General features: G+C 40.2%; 1 protein-coding gene across 4 annotated transcripts in view; it reads right to left on the reverse strand.

Annotated features, from left to right (window-relative positions):
* Positions 1 to 515: 515 nt before the first annotated feature.
* The window catches only part of DOCK8 (dedicator of cytokinesis 8), a 165,791-nt gene continuing 153,484 nt past the window's right edge, over positions 516 to 12,822 (reverse strand). For all 4 annotated transcript variants that reach the window (XM_079995976.1, XM_079995975.1, XM_079995974.1 and 1 more), the window contains 5 exons: positions 3,261 to 3,497; positions 2,603 to 2,746; positions 2,013 to 2,119; positions 1,522 to 1,692; positions 516 to 1,146 (listed from right to left, as the gene is read on the reverse strand). In XM_079995976.1, coding sequence (XP_079852102.1) covers positions 1,086 to 1,146; positions 1,522 to 1,692; positions 2,013 to 2,119; positions 2,603 to 2,746; positions 3,261 to 3,497 — 720 coding nt within the window. In that variant the 3' untranslated portion in view covers positions 516 to 1,085. The remainder of the gene's footprint in view (positions 1,147 to 1,521; positions 1,693 to 2,012; positions 2,120 to 2,602; positions 2,747 to 3,260; positions 3,498 to 12,822) is intronic.

Below are 12,822 nucleotides of genomic sequence, written 5' to 3' on the forward strand. Positions count from 1 at the left end.
TGCTTTAGCCACTACACTTTAGCCACTACAGCCTTGGGCTGGATATGAAAATGTATTGGTCTGTCAACTGCTACCAGCCATGGTAGCTAAATGGAACCACCAAGTAGACAAACAAGAGGGGGTGGTTGTGAGGCTGTTTGGGAACTTCCAGATGCACCTGTCTTGCAACTGCTGAAGTACATTTCAGGTCACAACAAATATTAAAAGCCGGGGCACTTTAAGGATCCAAAAGGAAAATTCGGAGATATTCCAAAATTAATTCAAACACATCCCGTTCTAATGCTGGAATAGCATCTAGCGTGCTTGATCACTTCTGTGAAATTTTGCAAATCATTTTAAATGTATTAGGAAGCTATGAAACCGGAAATCTGTTTGTGGGTGTAATGGGAGTCAGAGAACAAGGGCCACCAATTTGGCATCTGATCTGCATCTGTGCAACTCCCACTGCAAATCAAGTAGAGATGGAAACAGGGCTCTGGGTACACTTCTGGGGGAATGTAAAAAAGGAGTATCACTTTTGTTGTTAGCACGGTTTTAATAAGAGACAATTATGTTATAACTTTCAGGCGAAGAGAATCTATGAACTGAACATCCTTCCATTTGCTTTTCAAGGCTGTTCCTGATATTTTGCACCAATTTTGCACCTGATATTTTGCACCAACAGACTACATGCACAATCTAAGAAGATAAATGGGTATCTTTCTCAATTAAAATGTCCAGGTTATTAGTAGTACTATTATTAAGCGCCTATAACTACAATAGCTCTTAACGTATACATACATATAGGGAACATCTGTTGACAATGCAATATTGGAGAAAACACAAAACTCTTTTCTCTGTGTGTGCAAATATCCATGTCAATTTATAATAAAATATCTGTTTTTCTGCAACTAGTTTCAATACCCACTCTCTTAGAAGATGTGATGAGTTATAACTCTTCCTTCTTGAGTCTTGTACAGAATGCGATCTTTCCAAAATGTGTTCATGAGAAATTGTGGTGAAATTTTACAATTTGGAACAGCATTTGCATATTCTCTTGTATTTGATCCACTGCAAGTAGATAGCTCCTTTTCATGATGCTGCTTTTAACTGTTCTGTGGAGGCAGATTTTCATATTTCCTAAAACTAGAATTAAGGAAAGAGCCCCTAAAATAAATAAGAAGAAAATGAGAATAGAAAAGACTGGACAAGTAAGTAAGTAAGTAGTAGTAGTAGTAATAATAATAATAATAATAATAATAATAATAATAATAATATACCCCACCCATCTGCCTGGGTTTCCCCAGCCACTGTGGGCAGCTTACAGCACATAAAAAAATCGTAAAACATTAGACACTAATTTTTTTTTGATACAGAGTTGCCTTCAGATTTTGGTTAGCTAAGGTGGTTCCCTCCAAATGTTGTTGGACTCATGATAACTGGTTCACTCATCATCTGGAGTGAACCACACTGGCTACCCCCGTCCTATGCTGTATTTTGCTATGGTTATTGGGTGTGTGGGGGAAAGGGAGTTTCTTATACCTTGAAATACTGTTAACTTTCACAATAGGTTTATACAGCTCTGGGATCTTCCTCTCAATCATTGGTCTGAGGTTCTCTTTCAACTTGTTGTAGTTCTTTTTCAGTTCTTGTTGATATTCCCTTTGGTCAGCAGTAATCAGACATTTATTTTTCTCCACTGCTTCACCACATCTGTTCCCAAAAAATGAAGAAAACAATTTTGTTGATTAATATAACCGCACAGTATTGGACCATGTGCATCTTGTAATAAAGTTTCATTTTTGGCTGGGACTGAACATGAAGATTTGGAGTTACTTTTTAGTCTTGTTACCAGGATCAATTTAGTGTCCAATGGGACAATAATTTCACCAGAGGCTGCATTCCATGCTACAGTGGGGATTGTGTAATTTGTTTATATCTTTGCTGTGAAGCCACCTAACGCACAAGAATGTGCCGACACAGATTTAGTGTAATTGCAATTTTAACAGATTTTAATTTGCCACGTTACTCACCTCATTATGAATTCTTTGAAGCATAACCTCAGCTTGTTGTGATGTCGATAAAGTTTTGGATCCTCTGGAATTTCAGCCAGGAACACTTGAGCTACTTCTAGTGGTCCCTTATACATAAACATAAAACTGTATTACATAAAGCATATTTCATGAGGAAACGGATGATCAGGTATCAACCAGAATTACTATCATGTAAAACCCAATAAATGGGAAAAAAATCTAGTCAGATTTCAGGAAGGCACAACTTTCAGGGCAACTCAGTTGCAAAAGGAGGGAGTAGGAGAGGATTTCAGTGGGACAGTACTCAAAAACAGGAATTGGTAAGAAAATGCCTTTGGACACCCAGCTTTCTCTAACCCTTGAGAGGGAAATCTAGGTATTATAGGTTGATTGGGCTGCAGTTTTCATGTTTGGGCCTAAGAAGTCACTGGGATTAGTGACAAGGAGATGCCAGACTCCTTTAATAGGAGGATTAATCTACACCATTAATACGTGTAGGTGTGTGCCATTTTAATGTTTTGTTTATGCTGCTAACATGGCTAAGCAGAGAGAAGAAAAGAAGAAGAATCAACAATATTCTGACAATATACCTGATTTACTGTGGTCCCCACAGAACCTTGAAGCACCATCTGCAGCATTTTGGGATCTGGTGGCACCTGTCTGGTGGCAACAGCCAGTTCAAGCGTTTTCTTTTGCATGTCTTCAATAGCTACTTCAATTGGCATCAAAACAAACTGAAATTACAGAGGGACAGGTATGTTGCAACTCTTTAACAAAGAAACTGCAAATAACAGTTGCCACAAGGATGACAAGCTGTTTTTATGTGGTTGTTTTTTAAGCCAAAAGTAGATAGCGTGGTCTTTCCACTCTCTGCCACTTGATAAAAGACTGGCAAAAGAGTTAAATGGGAGGAAGTTAAGTGAACCACTCCCATCAGACAGCTTAAATGAAAGAAGAGTAGGGAAAGCAGAAATGACAATTTTAAGAGTGTCCAGTCCCACATGCTGTAGCTCGGGTTTTTGTGATTTAATATTCATTTTGTCTCAGTACTACTGCACATTTTATTTTAGTTCTATTGCTTTGGATGGTTGGACAGTGTTCTTGAAGCTACAAACATGAGTTTGACCAAACTGCGGGAGGTAGTGGAAGATAGGAGTGCCTGGCGTGCTCTGGTCCATGGGGTCACGAAGAGTCGGACACGACTAAACAACTAAACAACAACAACATTGCTTTGGAAGCAGACATTACCTCCTCCTTTTGAATGACATTGATTCTAGTTTTGATGTAGGGGAAAGCATGCATTGTGGTCAAAATAGTCTTCCTCTTATACTGCTCACTCAATTCTCCTCGTGGCCGTCCATCCCGAGTGAAAGGGGTGGTATACATAAATCGTCGGAGGTTGAAGTTTTTCTCAAAATGGGTCACTCTGTCTTTCATCTCATAGTCATCAAAATAGGGTTCCACAAAGGTAATTTGTATGTAGGCCTGGAAAGACGGGGAAATGGAAAAATGTTTTATATGTAAGCTTATGTCAATAAAAATTATTTAAGCATGAAGCTGAACCTGCAACTGAGAGACATATTATGCTACTCACACAACAAACATAAGATGTTTAGATGGAAGAATGAAGGTATCCTTCTACAAACAGTCCCTATAAGCAAAGAAGCTTGAAGTGCTGGCTTGCCCCTTGATTTTCCCTATGGCATCGTAATAACTTGTGCACCAAACTGAGAGAAAGCAAAGCAACTTGTTTCCAGTGGGAGCTTGCCTTTCCAAAGCCAAACCGGACAGCTTCTCCAACTGCCAGGGCTAAAGCTGATTTGCACAAGCTCTGCTTATTGGAGGAGGTGGGAGGAATACCTACCTATCTGAGGACAGCACCCTATATTGCAACCTGGTTGCAATATAATAAAGACAACAGAAGATAAAAGGTTTTCCCAGGAATGACTGGACAATAGCCTCTGTCAGCTGGAACAGTGTATAGAAGGAGCCAGGACTTCTTTATTATATACAAGCAGATAAGAACAGGTGTAGCCAGGATTTATTTATATATTTATTTGCTGGGTATTACTTTTGTTAGCAGGCTATCTTATCATTTAATTAAGTGTTTTTATTTATTTACTTAATCGGGTAGGGAGCTGCACCCTCTGGCTACACCTATGCAGAGAAGTTTGCCATATGAACTGTGTGTAATGTGCATCTAGGTTCTAAAGAACTGGACATATATATTGACGGACTGTAGGTATTTTTAGTTCATCCGTCACTCAAGAGTCCCAAGGGAGCAAACAACATTAAAACCACAATTAGCAATAAATATTTAAAACAAAACAAATAAAACAACACCATAACATTAATAACAATTGCAAATTGTTATTAATTAACAGGCTGCAGAGGTAGTGGTGGTGGGAAACAGCACCATGCATTTCATCCCTCCACAAAAGCCTGGGTAAACTTGGTTGGACTGGTCATGTTGTGCGGATGCCTGATGATCGTCTTCCAAAGCAACTACGCTATTCCAGACTTAAAAATGGAAAGCGTAATGCTGGTGGTCAACAAAAGAGGTTTAAAGGTCTCAAGGCAAATCTAAAAATGTAGTATAAACACCAAAAACTGGGAAACACTGTTCTGTGAGTGCTTCAACTGGAGAACAGCCTTTACCAAACACCTTTGGGATTTGAAAATGATTGAACTCAGGACGAAAGGGAGAAGAGTGCTAAAGCACATTCGGCAAACCCTCACATCAAATCAACCCAAAAAACAAGGGTTATGCCACCCACCGTCTCAGATTTTGATGAAACTAGGTGTACACCCTTCCCTTATGGTTGAAAGAAAGCCCCTTAATTTTTTTTAACTTCTATTGCAAACGGTTTTAATTTTACAGCACTTCAAAATTTCATGAAATCTGTGTTTCTGTCCCTCTTGAGATCCTCGGCCTTGTGTGCATTTTTTTTTTCTTTTTCTCCATAACCAATGATCAGATCTCTTTGAAATTTTACACAGAGCTCAAGAACATGATGAGGATTTCAGGAAAAAGATACACCAGCACTCAAAAGGTTTTTTAAATGCCTTTAAAATGTATACCGTACTTTTCACCTCCCAGGCACGGGGCTGGGGCAGGGGAAGCCCGAGCTTCCCCCAACCCCAGCCCCCAGAACAGACTGCTATTCGCAAGCCTAGGGTGCCCGGCGGGAAGTCGCGCCGGTCTCCCCAGGCTTGTGGAGAGCTGCAGCTCTCCCATGGCTTGACGGTGGGTGGCATAACCCTTGTTTTTTGGGTTGATTTGATGTGAGGGTTTGCCGAATGTGCTTTAGCACTGTGCAGCTCTCCCATGGCTTGCCAAGAGCTGCGCGAAGCTCGAAGCCTGGGGCGCGCTGAGCTCAGCGCACCCCAGGCTTCAGGATGCAAGCAGCTCTCCACAAGCCTTGGGAGATCTGCGCGACTTCGTGCCGGGCTCCCACGGCTTGCGGATAGCTTCCTGAAGCCTGGAGAGCGAGAGGGGTTGGTGCGCACCGACCCCTCTCGCTCTCCAGGCTTCAGCGAAAGCCTGCATTCACCCCATAGGACGCACACACATTTCCCCTTCATTTTTGGAGGGGAAAAAGTGCGTCCTACAGGGCTAAAAATACGGTAAATGTAGGGTTTTTTGGTGGAAAAACTAGGTTTAGAAAACATAAATTTTCAGCGTTAGCCCATGATGTTTTTGATGGTCAAAATCATCTTGCTCTTTCTCCACAAAGAATAAAATTTATGGATCTCTTATGCCTTGTAACAAAATTTTATATTTTTTGGACATCGTGGGGAGGAAATGGCTACTGGGTACAACTTTCCTACAATCCATAGCTGTAATAGAAAAAAATAATGAAACAAAGTTGTTCATCTTAAAATTTAAAGTATTAGTTAAAATATTAGTTATTACTGGGGTTTTGTTTGTTTTTTCCAAAAGTCCAGACTTGTTTTTCAGTTTGGGGGTATTTAAAACTATGAAAATTGGCTATATCATGAAATCAATCTAAAAAAATATATCGGTCAGAAACTTTAAATGTTGACATGTAAGGAAATAAGACCTAGAAAGAGAATGATTAAAAGAATGTAAAATTATGCATTATATTCAATTATGAGTACATCAAATTAGGCTTAAATTATTTTATAAAAAATATTAATTTCAGAAATATTAAAAATATGAGACATTTTAAAATGTTTTCTCAGATTGCAGTTCAGAGAAGTCTTTTGTTTATGCTAGATGTGTATGCTATATGATGTGAGGTGAGAGACACGGCCTTCTTCCCCCTGCCTTGCCCCCCTACAGGGAGCGCTTATAAGGAAGAACGGTGAGGGGAGAGACTCCATCAGGCAAGGCCTTCTTCCACCTTAGAATCATAGAATCATAGAATCATAGAGTTGGAAGAGACCACAAGGGCCATCGAGTCCAACCCCCTGCCAAGCAGGAAACACCATCAGAGCACTCCTGACATATGGTTGTCAAGCCTCTGCTTAAAGACCTCCAAAGAAGGAGACTCCACCACACTCCTTGGCAGCAAATTCCACTGTCGAACAGCTCTTACTGTCAGGAAGTTCTTCCTAATGTTTAGGTGGAATCTTCTTTCTTGTAGTTTGGAACCATTGCTCCGTGTCCGCTTCTCTGGAGCAGCAGAAAACAACCTTTCTCCCTCCTCTATGTGACATCCTTTTATATATTTAAAAAAGGCTATCATATCACCCCTTAACCTCCTCTTCTCTAGGCTAAACATGCCCAGCTCCCTTAGCCGTTCCTCATAAGGCATCGTTTCCAGGCCTTTGACCATTTTGGTTGCCCTCCTCTGGACACGTTCCAGTTTGTCAGTGTCCTTCTTGAACTGTGGTGCCCAGAACTGGACACAGTACTCCAGGTGAGGTCTGACCAGAGCAGAATACAGTGGCACTATTACTTCCCTTGATCTAGATGCAATACTCCTATTGATGCAGCCCAGAATTGCATTGGCTTTTTTAGCTGCCGCCTCACACTGTTGGCTCATGTCAAGTTTGTGCTCAACCAAGACTCCTAGATCCTTTTCACATGTACTGCTCTCAAGCCAGGTGACACCCATCTTGTATTTGTGCCTCTCATTTTTTTTGCCCAAGTGCAATACTTTACATTTCTCCCTGTTAAAATTCATCTTGTTTGTTTTGGCCCAGTTCTCTAATCTGTCAAGGTCGTTTTGAAGTGTGATCCTGTCCTCTGGGGTGTTAGCCACACCTCCCAGTTTGGTGTCATCTGCAAATTTGATCAGGATGCCCTTGAGTCCATCATCCAAGTCGTTGATAAAGATGTTGAATAAGACCGGGCCCAAGACAGAACCCTGTGGCACCCCACTAGTCACTCTTCTCCAGGATGAAGAGGAACCATTGATGAGCACCCTTTGGGTTCAGTCAGTCAGCCAGTTACAAATCCACTGAGTGGTAGCATAGTCAAGACCGCAATTTACCAGCTTCACCTTGCAGTCAATCTACTTCTGGTATCAGTGTGGTGCACTCTTATAATTTATCCAATCTTTGATTTTTTGGGTGCTAGTTCTTGCTGTGTTTTTCAACTGGAATAAGATGGAAAATTCAATATGTAGTGCGGGAGAGTTAACTGCTAGTGAATGCCGTAAGTTAACTTTCAGTCACAGAAAGGGGATTGAGAATGTTAATTGTTTAAGCAAAGAGGACAGAGAGCTGTTACATTTAAGAATTGAAGCTAAAGCTGAAGACTTAGAAACTATTTGCTTACATTTCCAAAGTGTATATTTGAAGAAATTTGAATCTCACACACAAAAAAAACTCTACAGGGATCCTTTTAAAAAGCACAAAGGACCAGTCAAAAAATATCTACGCTCTGTAACGTTACAGAAGTCTAAAGATTTGCTAGAGACAGGAATTAAAGTAAAGCCAGGCCATAAATTGTGCAGAAGATGTAGACAAATTATTTATAGCAGCGATGTAAATCAAAGTGATGTTGAAGACAGTTGCGTTCAACCTGAAGATATAAGTTTAGAAGAAAAGACCTATTTGGAGAGAAGAGAAGCCATAGAAAAGCTGAAGACATCCCTTTAAAATTACATGGTTTACCTGAACACTGCAAGACATCTTATGGAAAGAGGAAGATAGAAAAGTTTGAGGAAAATATTCATGATAAAATGAAAAAAGTGCTACAGGTTGAAATCCCAACTAAAGAGACTGAAGCAGAGATGGTGATTACAGATAAAGTGAGTGACATGGACAAACTTGTAGAGGTGATGAAATATGCCATAAAATGCAGAAGAAGCAAATCCAGATGCTGACCATTCCTGCTTCTCTTTCATGGCCATGAAGAAAAATTCAATAAACATTTAGTGTATCTGATTATTCAGTTCGCCAGGCACAGAAACATTTTAAAGAGGAATTTTAGCTGAACCAGATCCCAGAGGTGGAAAAAAGCTTCCATCTGAAACGGTAAGCAAGGTTCTAAACTTCTATCACAGTGACGAGTAGTCCAGAATAATGCCAGGAATGAAAGATGTGGTCAGCATTGGTATCATAGGAGTATCATAGGAAGCGGCTAATACTGGGCAACCTCTGAGAACTGTATGCAGGCTTCAAGAAGGAATATCCCAGTGTTAAAGTGGGTTTCTAAAAGTTTTGTGCTTTGAGTGGTGTGTTTTCGCTGGTTCTAGTGGAGCCCACAATATATGTGTGTGTACCATTCACCAGAATCCCATTTCACATCTACATGTGTCACGAATACAAGGACATGATGAAGTTTCTAGTCTGTGAGGATCCAAAGAGGGAATGCATGTAATAAATGTCCTGCAAAGAATAATCTTGATAAGATTTTGATGGAAGTGACCCCATTGAATTTTCTCAATGGATTTCCACAGATCGAATACACTTGATCAAAACCACTTCAGCACTAGATGAGTTCATTGATGATCTAACAGACAAAATAGAACGTTTGATTCCTTTCATAGCAAAGTCACAGTCTTCCTTCCTTAAAGATTTAAAAGAAAACCTTCCATCACACACTGCTGTTATTCTACTAGATTTCAGTGAAAACTTTTCATTCATCATCCAATATGAGGTACAAGGACTTCTGATTCTTGTACTTTGCATCCTGTGGTAGTGCATTATAAAAGCCCAGACGGAGAGAAGTTGATCTCATCCCATTGCATTGTTTCTGATGATTTAAAGCATGATGTGAATACTGTATACAAAACTCAAGAATATAATTTTCCTCACATCAAACAGATGTGACGGCTGTGCAGCACACTACAAAAATAAGTTCAACTTCCTAAATCTCTGTCATCATCAGGAAGATTTCCAAATCTACTGTGCGTTTGCACTGTAGTCTTTCTTTGCTAGTCATGGCAAGTCAGAATGCAACGGTATTGGTGGAACTGCTAGAAAAGAGAGTCTTGACAAGCAGATTACTACTCCAAAAACATTTTTTTTATTTCAGTGGGGGGAAAATATGAAAAGGTCAAATTCCATTATATTGCAAGGGAAGACATGGACATAATCCGCTCTTCCTTCAAAATCCATTTCAGAGACGTGCACACACTCCCTGGAACTCACAATTTCCGCAACTTTAAACCACTCAATTCTACAGGCAAAATTAAAGCAAGAATGAGCATTGATAAAGAGCCCTCCCGCACTTTCAACCTGAGGAGCCTCCCCAAACTTTCTGTGAATGCTGATGATCTGTATCCTGGATGTTTTGTCGCTTGCAAGTATGATCATTTGTGATACTTTGGAATGATATCAGAGATTAATCAAAACAAGGGAGATGCTTTTGTAAAATTTCTTCAACCAAATGGACATTCACCTTCATTCTGCCATGACGATTCTTGTGCAATACCATTTCCTCATATGCTTGTTATTGTACAACACCCACAGACAATAACTGGCAGAAGATACTTCTTTCCCAACGAGTGTATGGCGTTGAAAATGAAAAGCTTACAGGTGATACCAAGGCTGCAGCAAGGAAACTGAGGAGCATTGAACTTGTAACATAATCTTTTTTTTTTTAAATAATTTTTATTAACAGGCCAATCAAATCACATTAATTCCAAATCACAATAATTCCAAATTACACAGCCAAATTTTTAAAATTTTTGTTGGGGGGACCCATTCTTCGAGCTCCGAAAGAGATCCAATCATCTCTCTTGCTGCTGCTTTAATTACACAGTTTTGTCAAAATAATATTCACAATTCTGTTCAATCTTCTCTTTGTTGTTTTCTTCATCTTCTTGTTGTTATCATATATTCCTTTCTTTGTGGTCTCTGATAGTCTCCACAAGCGGGTTGAAGACAAACGTTGTTTTATCCTGTGTGGATTTTACACTCATCCAAGAGCCATAAAAGTGGACAGCCGCCATTTCAACACCTCCGTACAAAAACATTCCGACAGTCTGTCCTGATCTCCCCAGGCCTGCCGCTCCATTATAAATTTTCTCAGGGGGCCCTGCTAGGTCGAACCCACACTCCAACATAGTAACAGCCAGTCCCCCTCCCCCTGAATCCACCTGCCATGATAAATCTCTCTTTATCACAAAGGACTTACTTTTGTTTCCCGATGTTCCCATAAGCCACGTCTTTGCATAGTAATTAATTTCCACACAGTTCTTAATTCTCCTGCTTGTGATTAGTAATTGCAATGATTCTTTTTTGGGGAGGGAGAGCTACTGGGTACTCACATAAGACAAAAAAAGAAAAGTTTTTCTCTCTCCCCCTTTTCAGTCTCGCTCCGACATACCAAACCTCTGATGAATCTTCTTCTTGATTTATTCTTCTTCTTAATTTATTGTTAAATCCAGCCCATTGCTCCACTTCCCAGAGATCCCTTTAGTTACCAGTCTTAACTCCCGATCTTCGCTCGAAGTATGTGCGTTTGCTTCCGTTCTGATTATTTTGAGCTCCCGCAACTAGCTGCGCAGATCAGAGACAGTGTCCAGGAGAGCCGACCCACACGAGGGCTTTTGTGCCTAGTGCCCTCACCCCCTTTCGAATCCGGGGGTGAATTGTGGGCACAGCAGGCAAGGCAGCGTTCCCCATTCCCTTGGGGTAACGAGGGAGGCTGCATACTCCCATAACAGCCTCTTAATTACCTCGTGTGAGCCGGAGAGATGGTGCTGTCAGCCATCTTCCGATGCGGCCCCTAATTTTTTACTTTAGTTTAATTGTTGTCCTTATTGCTATAAAACTGCTTCATTGTGAATTACGTCTCAGTATATTTAACATAAATGTTAAAAAGTCTCCATGCATCTATTAATTCAAGATGGCACAAAAATATCATTCTCCCTGCCCCCCTTAAGACAGACATGTCTTTGTATGCAATAATATTCTGAAAAACAAATTGGGGATCATGTGATGTTGCAAAATTGAATATATTGTACAAAATTGATTACATTCTTTTAATCTTTTTCTTGCTACGTCTTATTTCTTGCTACGTCTTATTTCCTTACATGTCAACATTTAAAGTTTCTGACCAATTTTTAAAAATTAATTTCACGATATAGCCAATTATTATAGTTTTAAAAACAAGTCTGCACTTTTGAAAAAAACCCTGTACAGTGGTACCTCGGGTTACATACGCTTCAGGTTACATACACTTCAGGTTACAGACTCTGTTAACCCAGAAATAGTGCCTTGGGTTAAGAACTTTGCTTCAGGATGAGAACAGAAATCATGCTCCGGCGATGCGGCGGCAATGGGAGGCCCCATTAGCTAAAGTGGTGCTTCAAGTTAAGAACAGTTTTATGTTAAGAACGGACCTCTGGAACGAATTAAGTACTTAACCCGAGGTACCACTGTAATAACTAATATTATTTTAAATTTTAAGATGAACAACTTTGTTTCATTAATTTTTTCTATTATAGCTATGGATTGTAGGAAAGTTGTACCCAGTAGCCATCCCCCCCCCCCGATGTCCAAAAAATGTAAAATTTTGTTACAAGGCATAAGAGACCCATAAATTTGTGGGTCTCTTTGTGGAGAAAGAGCATTTTCACCATCAAAAACTTTTAATTACATCGTGCGCTAACGCTGAAAATTTATGTTTTCTAAACCTAGGTTTTATAAAACCTTTTGAGTGCTGGTGTATTTTTTCCTGAAATCCTCATCATGTTATTGAGCTCTGTGTAAAATTTCAGAGAGATCTGATCATTGGTTATGGAGAAAAAGAAAAAAAAAATGCACACAAGGCCGAGGATCTCAAGAGGGGACAGAAACAAAGATTTCATGAAATTTTGAAGTGCTATAAAATTAAAACCGTTTGAGATAGAGGTAAATAAAAATAAGGGGCTTTCTTTCAACCAGAAGGGAAGGGTGTACACCTAGTTTCATCAAAATCCGAGATGGTGGGTGGCATTGAACTGACGTAGAATGACCCCATGATCAACCCAGAAACCAATGTCCCCACGTATGGATCCAGAATTGGCCTCCACAGTCATGTATAGAAGGAGGAGGAGGAGGAGGAGGAGGCGGCTCAGGTAAGAGGCATACATGATACAACCAAATCCAATCAGGGCTCTCTCTTTTGAGAAGGTATTTCTATAATATGTTCATGGGCATAGCCAGGATTTTCTTCTTCGGAGATCGCCCAAGCTTTTGGGGGGAGATTATGGGTAAAAAATCCCCCCAAAAGTGTCACGGTCCAGGCCGTAGGCAGCAGCATTCCAGATCTGACACACCGGGACCAGGATAATAATGGTAGCAGTTCAATGGAGGACGAAAACCCAATGAGGCTTGAACACAGGAACAGAAAATGGAACAGGAGAAGGCACTGGAGCAAGCCAGGAGCGCTGAAGCAGGAACA

This window comes from Podarcis cretensis (assembly GCF_951804945.1).
Source record: "Podarcis cretensis genome assembly, chromosome: 11".
Classification (NCBI taxonomy): domain Eukaryota; kingdom Metazoa; phylum Chordata; class Lepidosauria; order Squamata; family Lacertidae; genus Podarcis; species Podarcis cretensis.